Below are 13,252 nucleotides of genomic sequence, written 5' to 3'. Positions count from 1 at the left end.
CAAAGATATATTAGATAGTTAAGGTAATTTAGTATAAAAATATTGCCAAAAATGGTTAAATTAAGTAGCATACAAGGCAAAAATTCAAAAATCAAACCGTCAAACTTATTTCTATAAACCAATCGTGATATGAACGCCTCAGGCTAGCAATGAACTGAATGTGGTGTGAGTTACATGCAAAACGACCAGGGAAATCCCTTCTGATGTTGTTGTTCATGCTTTAAGCATTACAGAAAAACTAAAAGTTTCAATGGCGTTTTTGCTTAGTGACAAATATAAATGCCCTTTTGCCCAATCATAGCCCATCAGTAAAAAATTACTTGTTTTTTAACTCAGGTAGTAGCACCTTTATGTACATGACTTGGCATAAATCCAATATATAGCAGGCGGGCGGGGCGTAAATGCGTTTCTACTGATTTCGGCGCTGGTTTAGAATCTTATTAAACTATTTTTTTTACGGAACAAAACGAGTTGTCAAAATTTAAATTGCAAGGAAGAAATGGAAATGGGAGAATAAATTGAATAGTAACACCTGAGCCACCCGAACCCAAACGCTAACTCGCAAACTAGCCCAAATAATATTAGCAATGTAAACACCTATAAAAATGTTGTAGGATTGTAGACTAGCGCCTGATATCGCTTTACAGGTTCTTAATCGTTCATTTAATCGCAACAATTTAACTTCGATACGCGAGCTTGATTTCAGTTAAGCTACATTTACCAACAACACAGCTGCACACCAACATAGACTTTAAGGAACTAAATAGCCGAACTGCATTGACGCACTTTCTCAAAGTATTGCATGAAATGTCTGGCCGGAAAAGTTCCGTTTAGATCGGCCTGTCAATCACCTGACGTCACATGCATCACAAATCGATTGCATTACGTCACACGCATCACAAATCGATTGCATTACGTCACACGCATCACAAATCTATTGCATTACGTCACACGCATCATTGCTCTGTTGCATTACGTCACACGCATCACAAATGTATTGCATTACGTCACACGCATCACAAATCTATTGCATTACGTCACACGCATCATTGCTCTGTTGCATTACGTCACACGCATCACAAATGTATTGCATTACGTCACACGCATCATTGCTCTGTTGCTTTACGTCACGCAAAACACCTATTAATTAATTAAATGCACGAAACGACTAGCCCCGAGGTAAATGATGAAGTACTCTTATTGCCTTATGAACGCCGTGAATAAAATAACTGAATAAAGAAAGTTCTATTTAGGAAAAGTGAGTAACGCAATAAAAATAAATCTTTTTCTGACGAATTAAATTGCAACAACGTTTATACCGGCTGTAGCCTATCACTGATGTAGGTCGAACATATTAACCAGTTGTGTAAATTGCTTGGTAAACAGACGGTTGGGCGTCGGCTAGCATGCTTGTATTAGGAGAGGATTTGGTTACATGCTTTTGTATTCGAGCTTATTCCAAATAAAATCGTTTGCACCTGAATAACCTCGCTATTCATTCTATTTGAAGATATTTCTTAAAACAAAATAGAATTTGCCCTTTGTTTATCAATAGCAAACTGTTTAAAAAAAAAACGATTTTCTTCGACCAGTGCCTATAATATTATAGGCACTGCTTCGACGCTATCTGCTTATAAATAGAAAATACGGCGCCTATTTTTAGGCGTTTTGTAATAAAATAGTTATATTGATTTTATAAAGAAATTCGTTGTTTTTTACTTTTTATTTGTGATTTTTTCTAGTTCAATTTTGTGGAGCTTAAGAAGTTTATTTTCCCAAAAATTTAAAGTAAAACAAAATCTTAAAAAACATTAGATTTTTCTTTTTATCTGTGTTGGATACCGTTTTAGATGTTACAACATAAAAATGAAATTATTACAAACACAATTTACACAAATTTAAATGTTTTGAAGCACACCACCTAGCGGTTAAAATATATAATCGCAGTATTCCCTCTAGCGGCGAAATTTACGCGGTTTTTCGATTTTTAGTGTTTCAATATTGTTTTGTTTCACATTTCTAAACAAGTATCTTTACTGAATAAACTATTGAATCAAAGAAGACCTCATGGTATTTGGATAAATGATTTGTAGAGAATTTGGCGCTAGTCTAGAATCGTACCACATTTTCGTCTGGGGGTTTATATTGCTAACAATATTTGGGTTAAGGTGCGGGTTAGCGTTTGGGTTCAGATTGCTCAAATTATATTTATTCTCTCATATTTATTTTTTCCTTGCAATTTCAATTTTGTCAACTCATTTATTTACTGTAAAACAAAGGGTAGGTTTCTAGACCCAAACGCTAGCTCTCGTCTCTCACCCTAACCTAAATATTGCTGGCAATATAAAACAACATTCGAAAATGTGATAGGATTCTAGACCAGCCCCCAACAAACTAGCATTCTAGGAACAACTGGGCGCTGGTCTAGAATCCTACCACAACGAAACACCACTTGGGTTAGGGTGCGGATTAGCGTTTGGGTTAAGGTGGGTCAAGTATTATTATTAAACAAAGAATATAATAATACTTGACCCACCCACACCCAAACGCTAACCCGCACCTTAACTCAAATTTTGTGCGTTGATTTTAGAACTGAGGTAGGATTCTAAATCAGCGCAAACAACTGTTTTAATGTTTTAAATTGGTAATAATTTTACTTTTCCACTTTTTAGAATATTTAATACGTTACTTTCTAACCTACTGTTATTTAAAAAGGTTTCATGAATTTCTGTTAATGTTTAATTAAGTAGAAATGGATTGTGTAATTTCAAAGGAGGACTTTTTGAATAAAGAAAATAAAGTTTTAAATAGTATTGAAGAAGCTAGACAACAAATGTCAGCTGTAAGTTGGTCTTTGTATTTTTATGATTTTAAATAAAACACTAAATGTATAGGAAGTGGCTGTTTGCCCCGATCGTTCTTTTACGTTTGCATCCATGAGTGATTATGCATTGATTTGGATTAAGGTTAGCGTTTGTGTGGTGGTTTAAGTATTAAATTTAATGTTTTGAGTTTTGCATAACTTCCAGGATTTATTCCGAAAATGATTTAAATTATTTGTTTAGCCTTGTAAATAGCCTATAAGAAAGTGGCTATTGAGTCGCTCTTTGTGCTTGCACCCAGTAGTGATTATATGTCGATTTAAACTAATTTGGTGTCCTTGTGAATAGCCTCTTCCAAATCTATTTCTATGTGTAAGGATTTTTCTTTAAAGCAAGGTACATAACTATATCATGAAAATAGCTTATACTTGTTTTAAAATAGCCTTATTATTACTCTCATTAAACTAATTCTATGCTGAGGTTCTGTATAAGTCTCAAACAACCAAAAGTGTAATATTTATAAAATAATTTATACAGGTTAATCCACATCTTTAAATTGTTAGGTTAACCGTCTAGTTCGGGACTGAATTTAGAATAATTGGCCCCTCTTTATTTTATATCCTGCTATTTTTTTAAATAAATGAAGCAGTGATGTTTATTTGTGAAAAAAATGCCAATAACTGACAAGGCTATGTTATTTATGTCAATAAATGACAAGGCTATGTGTCCACATATTGGGAATCTTATCTATGACAAAGACTTGATTATGATTAATAGTAAGCTTTAATAACCTACAAGCCAGCTACACATAGTAAATCTAAACAACAACATAACAGTTGATATGGATAAAACTTTCACAATCATGTGATGCTATTTAATGTTAGTGGGGATACAATTTAGCAAAAATAAATTAAATGTATTTCCACAATACATTAAGACCCAAATTGTAATATTTTCATAAAAAAAGAAACTCTCAAGAATGTTGAAATATTTTCCTGTTCTCTTATTATTGTACGGCATTACTTTATCTATTTAAAGTTCGCTGAATCAATTACGTAACTACTTTAAATTTGGAAGACATAAACCTATTGTAGCTATAGATGTCTGTGATAAAGGCCAAACAAATTGTCAACTATTCACAAATTGTTCCTCGTATTACCTCCATATATATTAAAATACCTTATTTTTTAGAGTCTCAAGCAAAAAGATTTCATCAAACAGCAATACAGCTTATATAACAGGCAATGGGAGGAATTAAAGAACTCTCAAGAGATTGTTGTTTCCAGACTTGACCAACTTTGGGAAAGCCAAAGTCAGTTGTTGCAATCTCAAAGTACCTTGCAAACTCAACTCGACTCACTTTCAACGCAATGTGAAACGAAAAAAAGCAAACTTAGTGAGTCACAAGATTCACGAAATGCGCTCGAGGAAGAAATTCAACAGCAGAAAAATCAATTGGTTGAGTTGGCCAAAACAGTAATGATCCAAAACCCCACGGATAAGTTTATGCACCAACTTCTACAAAACATAACTCGCATATCATGGGACAGTGAATGTGTTGAGCAAAATGATTCGATAAAAGGACAAACTATCACAGCATCTGGAAAGATAAAGCACTTCTCGTATAACTCAGCTCAAAAATCGGCAGAAGAAATTTGTGAAGGAATATGGAAAACTATAGAAGATGAATCTGCACAATAATCTGCAAACAATTAACTCTGTATTTTTTTTTTGTGTTTTGTTATTTGTATAAAAGTTTATGTGTGGTTATTTTTTAGACCTACCTTTACTTCAGTAGTCGACGCAAAAGTTGTCTTTATGAATTGCTTCACTTTAAATAAGTTATTTATATTACAACAGTAATTTATTATATTACAACAGTAAATTTTATAATTTTTTACTTTAAATCAGGTTAAGGCCTTTCCTATTATTATTTATCTTTTGTATAAAAAGTTGGCACAGACATGAAACTCCGCTATAGGATTGGTGATTACTTGCATTCTATTGAATCGATACTTGCGGATTACAGTGTCTCACTACAATTAAGCAAGTGGACATTTCTGCTTCCTTTATCACTATTAAATTGCTCTATAAGGTAAATTTATTTCAAAAAATAAATTTTACCCTGCTTTTTTACTAGATTAAAGCATTTGTATTTTGTATTGCATATACGAGCATAATGGTTGGAGATTTGTAGTAAGACGTAGAAAGAATATCAAAGCCCAAACAGCAGTAAGTTGCATTTTAAACGTTTGAATAAAAATTATTTTACTTCTGTATGGGCTTTAATATTGATACCTTGATATAAAAAATAATCTAAATCCACGAATTTGATAGGGCAATGGTAATCAATCATGTCATTCCTTTGCATGTGTTTAAAATGTAAACAAGTTGAGAAGTCTGGTTCTATAGTTAAAAATTATACGTCTTCTGTGTGATTTGTGTAAAGAAAGATAAAATATGAAAGTAAACGGAAACTAGCCAAAGTTTTAATTTAAGTCTTGCATGACTTTAGCCATAAGATCGAAATAAGAACAACAACGTCGAAATAAAATGCAGTTTGAAGTAAGACTAATACCTAATAGTCATAATAACGCCTGTATTGGAGTATGTCCTAAACCTGTCGGAATAAGACCTAAATCGCCCGATCAGCCCTCCACAATTTACTCAACTCCTAGCTACTTCACTAACTCCCCTAATAAAAACAACCCTAACGCCAAACAATCTGTGCCAAAACAGCGACGCCAGACAGGTGTCCCCCGATCGCCCCATACCCTCTCCCTATAGTTACTGGCGGTATTTAGGTCTTATTCAGACGATTTAGATCTTATTCTTTCGTAAGTGTTGCTGCGTATTTGGTCTTGTTATGTCGCTGGTCTTGACATTAAGGTATGATCGATTTTTATGCTTTAGATATTGTTGCTTTGTAGGTCTTATTGTGTGTTTCCTCTTGCAATGTGCAAACGCTTCAAAAGACGTAAAATCAAGGATTGCACGTAGCAGTATGTAAGGTTTAGGGGCCTAATATCTCTTTAAAGGTGTTAAGGATATTTCGAGTTAAATTTTATGGGATACGGTAGATCTAAGTAATCTGTGTTAGGGCTGAAGCAGTTATTTATTTTTGAGGAAGTGTACTTTTAACATCTTATGTGATTGGCGTACGAGACCAGCATGCGACACGCGACATTTTACCGTTTGTCGCCTTTCGCGACATCGCGGAAATTAAAGTAAAGTAAATAAAGTTGGTTATTTCCGAAGGTTTTCCCAGCAGTATAAAAACTCCGGAAAGGGTTTTAAATAATAGCAAACGGGATAATTTTAATGAGGCGTTTTAAAAACGTTTGTTATGAGGATGTATATTAAAAAGAATTGGTAATAAGACAAAGTTACTTTTTATACTTAAAACTTTGCGAATAGTCGTATTCATATCGAACTTTTAGATATTTTATGTTTTAGTTTTTAAAGTAATTTGTTAAAACCGGAATCTAGTTTCCACTTTCTAAGTTGTTACTTGGTTCGGTACACATACTGTCCAAGTTTGTATCTTATTCATCAACGCTGTTTAAGCGGATTTCAGATTAAGTGCTATCATGTGATTGCGTGGTATTAGTTGAGTGACTAATAACTAATCCAAAATCAAAAGGGCCGTGCGGTAGGATAGTGGAGGAATAGTTAACTTTTTGTACTTTACATCAGTTGAAAGGGCGCTGGTCTAGAATCCTAACACTTTTTTACAGTAACAAAACAATTTTGTTAAAATTAAAACTACAAGGGTTAAATAAATAAATAAATATAAGAATAATTCCTGACGCATCCGAATGCTAACCTTAACCCAAATAATGTGCACTAAACCAGTGTTTCTTAAGTGAATGGAATAAAATTTTTGCAGGGGTGAACCAATCAAAAAGGGTGAATAAGGGTGAACTGTCAGAAATGGATGATAGCTTGCGAAACAACCTAAGTCATTTTGTGTTGTTATATATAGACAAGATAGTTTTATCATATCATGAGAAAAGGGTGAATGAAATCTGGAGATAGGTGGTAGGGGCGAACAAAACTAAAAAAGTTTAAGAAGCACTGCACTAAACAATTGGTTGTGTCCTTGTGTCGTTAGATTCTATCCCAGTGCTGTTTAAAGATACTTATCCTTGTTAATCATATATTGTATTAGTAAATAAATTGGCTCTAATTTAGTATTGTACATTGTTTGGCAAAATGTATTGATTTTTTTAATTTTTTAACTATAACACTTTTAGTTTATAAATATTTGTACTACTCAGGTATTATTCTACAACTGACATAGTTTGCATAGTATAAGTCATTGTTAGACTTGCGGATGTTTAGAGTTTAAGATTAGGCTGTTTTAAATTGCTACAAAATAATCTATAAAAAATATTTTTATAATTAATCCCTGTTGGAAAGCAAGAATTATTCATCTAGCTTTAATATCGCCTGGGTGATGTTGCCAGCACACTTCTGGCTACGAGGTTATCAATATCAGCTGCGGCCATAGCCACAATTATTATGTAAAATGCTTTCAAACACACAAATCTTACATTGCGCTAACGGTTTTCATTATAGTAGCATATTTTCAGTGGTGAAAAGTTTAAAAATATCATTGTTCCAGGCACGCAAATTTTAGCGAAGCATTTTAGTCCAGTTGCGAATAGTTAAGCTGCATAATCGTATCCAATGCAATATTCAAAGTATCCAATCTGGTCTGGCTAGAAACTTTTCACTCCAGATAAAAAGCCCAAGGGTCGTGCTTAACCAAACATCAAATTATTCTAGTTTATATGCTATAATGACTTTTGGCAAATAACTTGAAAAAAATAAATAAAAAAACGTTTTGCTCACTGTTACTTTTTGGAATTTATTTAGCATCTTACTTTGAGGTCGATGAATTGACTTGCTATTTTTCGTAAAATAATTTCACTTGGACTTGACTTATTTTGCAAATGACTTAAGTCAAATTTATCAAAGAAGCGTAAAAGACAGGTTACTAGCAAATAATGGACTTGTCACACAGGTTACGGCTTGTCAAGCACAAAGCTAATCATACTTGCATTTAGATTGGTTAACTATAGAAATCAAACATGGTTGACGTTCACGCAAGCTTCAGTGCTTCCGACGAGGATGATGACTTCGTCCAGGAAGAATCGGACAATCCGAGCATGAAAGGAGTCCTTAGTAAGTGGACAAACTACATCCACGGATGGCAGGATCGCTTTGTGAGTTGCAAGGACGGTACATTGTGCTATTATCGCACTCAAGATGAAACCGAGTTTGGTTGTCGGGGTTCGATTAGTCTTGTAAAAGCGTCTATTAGTTCACACGAGTTCGATACATGTCGCTTTGACATCACAATCAACGACAGCACCTGGTATCTCCGAGCTGCATCGGAAACAGAAAAACAGGAATGGGTTGATGTTATTGAAGCTAATAAGCTAGACGCCGACAACATAAGTTTACGGCGACATGGATCACTTATGTCGCTCGGCAGCGGGCCTTCGATAACTTCATCATCATCGTTCCGGAAAGGTCAGGGCCTCAAAGAAAAACTTGCCGAACTGGAAACGTTCAGAGACATCTTAGACCGACAAGTTCAAAACCTACAGAAGTACTTTGATTCTTGTGCCAATCAAATCCAACCGAAAGATCCTAGGAATCACTGGACTGGTGAAAATGAAATTGACGAAGAAGAAAATCATGAGCAGATGACGTCGTTTCATGCCGTGACTCCTGAGAAACCACTCGGAGTAAGTGGTATGGACTTCCGTGGAGAAGCGATAACTTTCAAAGCGACGACAAGCGGAGTTCTAACAACTCTTTCCCATTGCATCGAGCTTATTAACAAGAGGGAGGAAGTTTGGGGAAGAAGGCTCGAAAAAGAGCAAGAAAGGAGGAAAAAGGCGGAAGAGCACTTCAATTTATCGCTCGCTGCTGTTAAGAAGAATGGGTTTGTCGGAAGTCCGGATTACGAGGAAGGTCCGCAGAGTGGATTAACAGAGGAGGAATTCTTCGATGCAGTCGAGGCGGAACTAGATCGTCAGGAGCGAGTTACGCAGGACATTGAACATTCAAAGTATTTGATCAGGGAAGCCGAGAAACAACCAAAGGGTCATCATCGCTTTACTGAAGAGCTTGACAAGCGCATTAATAACCACCTCTCCGATTCGTTGTCTCTCGATATGAGCGACCGAGCGTGGGAGCTTTTTGCCGAGGAGGGTGAGATGAAGGTTTACAGACGCGAGCTTGTTGAAGACGGACTTATCTGCGACCCCTTGAAAGCAGTCCACAGCATAAAGCGTGTAACCGCCAGGGAAATGTGCCACTACTTCTGGGAGACCGATGTCCGTCTTGAATGGGAAGGAACGATTGAGAGCTTCCGAGTTCTTGAGATCCTAGATCAGGGAACGATTGTAATCTACCAAACGCACAAGCGGATCTGGCCCTCTGCGCAGCGCGATTGTCTCTACGTTTCCTCGATGCAGAAAGTCGACAACCCTCCGGTCAGTGGAGACGGTCGAATCCCTCACGACACTTGGATGGTTTGCAACTTTTCAGCCGACCACGATGAAGCAAACCCAGTATCCGGATGCATCCGCGCTCTGGTCGAGATTTGTCTTATCTGCCAAACTTTTGTGACTCCATACAAAGATGGAAGGCCACTGGACCGTGACTGCCTGCATTGTGAGATCGTCTACGTGGCGAACGTTAATCCTGGGGGTTGGGCACCTGCTTCCGTCCTAAGATCTATCTACAAGCGAGAGTACCCCAAGTTTTTAAGGAGGTTTACCGCTTACGTACAAAATAAAACCAGGGAAAAGGAAATATGGTTTTGAGCGAGGTTTGTATTTTGGTTTTCAGTGTTTTTGCCAGACTATCGTTTTAATTTGGCTTACCTGTTTTTTTTTGTATGAGCTGTTAAAACGTAATGTTGACTTTTAATAAAATGTCTTCATATCTAAAAAAAATTCTATATCTAAATAAAAACATACTATCAATTCATTACTAATTATTTAATTATATACATGTAAATTCGCTAAATTTAAAACTTATATATTGTTCCAAACAACTTGCAGTGTGATAAACTATGCAGTTAACATTTAAATGGTTTAGTTACACATATATTCAATTTAGTTCCCAATATTTATATATATATATTCCCTTATTCAGAGTGTCTATGAGTTTTGTAAAAAAAAAAGGCTGTGATAGCCTGTGAACAACTTTTAAATATGGATAAAAAGTTGAAATATCGTCAAGGTTTGGTTGAAACTAAAACATAATTGTAATTAAAACATTGTGCCTTGATTATTGTATTTTATCCTCAACAATATATCTATATATAAACATATATATTTATAAATTATTTTACCTCTGTATGCACATATTTAACAAAACATTTACAACTTCATTCACAAAAAACATTGCCAATGACGCAGTAAAACTGCTGACGGCATTTCCCTCATATTCAATGATCTGCTATGTTGTATATTTGGTAACCAAACCGTCCAATTGTGACACTAAAGCAGTGTTACTTAACTATCGCTATATTAGTGTTTAAAGTGAAGAAAAAACAGTTTAATTATTGTGACTTCCAGACTTGCAAATGTGTTTTTGCCACTGATTGTTGATTCTTGCTAAAATTCCTTAGTATTGTGTTTTTTGTATTCTATTACTTGACCATTGAAAGTTGTGATTCCCTATTAACATTTCTGTTTGAATGCAATCATAAAAATATTTTGAATCACAATAAAATTATTTGATATTATGAGGCTAAAACACTAAACAAAATATCATATAAATTGTTGCTCAATTAAAATGAAAACCTTGCAACTTTGACTTGGGCTTTGGTCTTACAGTTTTGGGTCTGTTTTGTATTTGTGTTTTTTTGTTGAATAATTTTGTGTGCTTAGTTTTTATATTCATACATAGCGGTACATTGGCAATTGTGTCTCTTAATTTACCAATCGCAATTTCAATTAATTTAACAAGCTAAGAAAAAAGTCCAGCTTTTATTGTTAAATTTGAATTTTATTTTAATGAAATGTGCCTGTTAGTTAGTTCGTTACAATGCAAGCTTCGTTCATAGATTGCACCATTTTCGATGCTATTTTTCTAGGTGTTTAATATTCTTCAACTAAACTTTCCGTTGTGTCTATTTGCGTAGTGTGTGTTTCAGTGGTTTTCTTGTGTTTATTTTTCTTGTGAGCATGATTGATTGAACTAATAATAAAATATAGAACTCATAGCGTCACGTGATCTGTACATCAGCAGAAATACAATTGCGAATGTTTAACGGTGACGTGAACTAGCTTTCATGTTTAACGCATTTTATCAGAAGACACTGCTTTTATATGGTTTCCAAAGGAAAAAAACGGTCTCTAAAATTTACACCACGTTCGCTAACAATATAGCCTTATTTAGTACCCAAGGGGGTGCATTTGGTCATGGACACCGAAATGTATTTTGTCAATTTCAACTTTGTAAATCCAAAAATAAATCGCGCTTCCCGCAAGTAATTTTTTTCGCTATGCGCCAAATCGATAACATCTTTATAATGTAGCTTTTGTGTTGAAAGTGACACCTCTCTAACCTAAAACTTTAACAAAATAAATGAAATGTGAATTGTTTTTAAAGATACGTAGTTAAGATGTAATTTTGTCCTGAAAAAAATTATTAACCCCACCAAACGTGGCAAGTGTTGCTAAAAAAGTCGAATTTCAATTCCATTTGGTAATGAAATGAATGAAAGTGATAAGGCTAAACTGTTTGTCGTTAGGCGAGCTGGTTTTAACAACGTCGTTAACATTAACGTCATACCACTCTTACGCATTCTTTTTACCTAACACACAACCATAACCGGGTGAACTTTGGAATTTGTGTGGACTTTGAGAAACTGCTTTCCCGCCAAACCATGTTTCCTCACATGCTTTGTGACGTAACAGCATGTGATTGTGAATCATAAACTTGCGTTTTCCATGTTTACTGACCTGGGGTTACAGAGGGTGGTGAACTCAAGTTATCCCTAGAAATAGGTTACTGTGTATTTCAGGTGCCAAACGGTCTCTCAACATACAGCCTATTCAGCAGAGTATTTTATCATTTAGTTGCCGTTAATAAAATTTCTTACCGGTAACCAAAGCTAAAACTTGCACAAAATGTTTGTTCGGCCCTGGGCAACTCTCACCTAACTAGTTTATCTACGGTTATGAACAATGTACGAGAAAAGCTGTCCAGTGATGCTTGAATGTCTAGCGCCACATTTTCTAGGCTTTTTGCTGGATTCGCATTCCTTAATAAAAGTCTCTATTTTAGCGATTAAATAAGGAACGATTTGAAAAATGTTTAATTCTTGCGCCTGAATTAGCGCAGTGAGTTTCGAATCGTTTCAAATTTTCGAATATAACCATTGGTCGCTAACTCAGAGGTTATTAGGTTTAACTCTTATGCCGCGACTGGGCCCTGGTTACGACACTTGAAGTGGTTAATTCGATATATGTTCTGTTTTATACGTTACGCGACAGGGCCCAAAAATAACTTTAGTCATATACACAAATTAAAAAATATGTAATCTTAAGGCTGGCGACAAGATATGATATTTAGAGTAGAATACGGGATCCTAAGAATGTGAATCCAGATAATCTTATACAAATCGCTTTGCGCTTGCTTTAAATATAAATACCATTCAGCCAGGCGTCCGCGTTTTTCTTACGACCAATTACTTCGCGATAAATTTTCATTAGTAAGTGTCAATCAAATGTTGTTGGCGAGCGGCCAACAGTTAATGCTTAGTTTAGGTAAATATTTTTCTGTAAGTGGAAAGTTTTAAGTCAAAGATCTTATGAGGATTCTTTGTATGAACATCATTTTCAAAACTATTCCTCATCGACAAACACCATTTACCAAATATGTATTGTTTTTCTACATTGCATTGATCACCAAATTACAAGGTTGTGGTGACCGATATGGAAATCTAAACTAGTTCGTTATTTATTTGTTTACTGACGCATAACTCTTTGTTAACCTTACATAGTTAAACGCAAGTTAGGTGTCAATAATTCCTTCCCTATAGTCATATGTTTACAATAGCAGCTTACAGCACTTTTTTGAATCAGTCAACTTTCCGTGTGTCGTGTTAGCCAATAGTTTATGAAAAATATTTTTTTTGCTATATACCTGATTAGTAGGGAGATTATTTTTTGACTTGTCAATAAAAGTCAAAATTTTGTCAAAATTTACGCGTTAGGTCAAAATTTGTCGAAATTTTTTCAAGTCAAAATCGAATAAAAATGCACATAAATCGTCCAAAAAATAAAAAATAACTATAGTCAGCTTTTTGAAATTGGTCGTTCAGTTGTCTGGAAATTTATCGTTCAATTTCATCAAAAAAATTTAGTTTTAATTTATGTTCAAAGTCATTTTAA

At 34.9% G+C, this 13,252-nt stretch overlaps 2 protein-coding genes across 2 annotated transcripts; both read left to right on the top strand.

Moving 5' to 3' along the window:
• Positions 1–2,707: 2,707 nt before the first annotated feature.
• On the top strand, positions 2,708–4,817 carry LOC146162874 (uncharacterized). Its single transcript, XM_083385661.1, has 2 exons — positions 2,708–2,842; positions 4,014–4,817. Exons 1-2 carry the CDS (start codon positions 2,753–2,755, stop codon positions 4,521–4,523), a joined length of 600 nt encoding a protein of 199 aa, XP_083241787.1. The 5' UTR covers positions 2,708–2,752; the 3' UTR covers positions 4,524–4,817.
• A 3,068-nt stretch (positions 4,818–7,885) lies between these two features.
• On the top strand, positions 7,886–11,074 carry LOC146162873 (ceramide transfer protein-like). Its single transcript, XM_083384381.1, has one exon. It carries the CDS (start codon positions 7,919–7,921, stop codon positions 9,665–9,667), a length of 1,749 nt encoding a protein of 582 aa, XP_083240507.1. The 5' UTR covers positions 7,886–7,918; the 3' UTR covers positions 9,668–11,074.
• Positions 11,075–13,252: the final 2,178 nt, after the last annotated feature.

This window comes from Ascidiella aspersa, chromosome 3, assembly GCF_963924565.1.
Source record: "Ascidiella aspersa chromosome 3, kaAscAspe10.2, whole genome shotgun sequence".
NCBI lineage: Eukaryota > Metazoa > Chordata > Ascidiacea > Phlebobranchia > Ascidiidae > Ascidiella > Ascidiella aspersa.
Note: the sequence above shows the minus strand (reverse complement) of the source record. Positions and strands in the feature narration are given on the sequence as shown.

Coding starts and splice junctions, on each gene's coding strand:
- LOC146162873 (XM_083384381.1), top strand. CDS start 7,919: ATGGTTGACGTTCACGCAAGCTTCAGTGCTTCCGACGAGGATGATGAC.
- LOC146162874 (XM_083385661.1), top strand. CDS start 2,753: ATGGATTGTGTAATTTCAAAGGAGGACTTTTTGAATAAAGAAAATAAA. Junction 2,843..4,013: donor CTAGACAACAAATGTCAGCT/GTAAGTTGGTCT, acceptor CTTATTTTTTAG/AGTCTCAAGCAAAAAGATTT.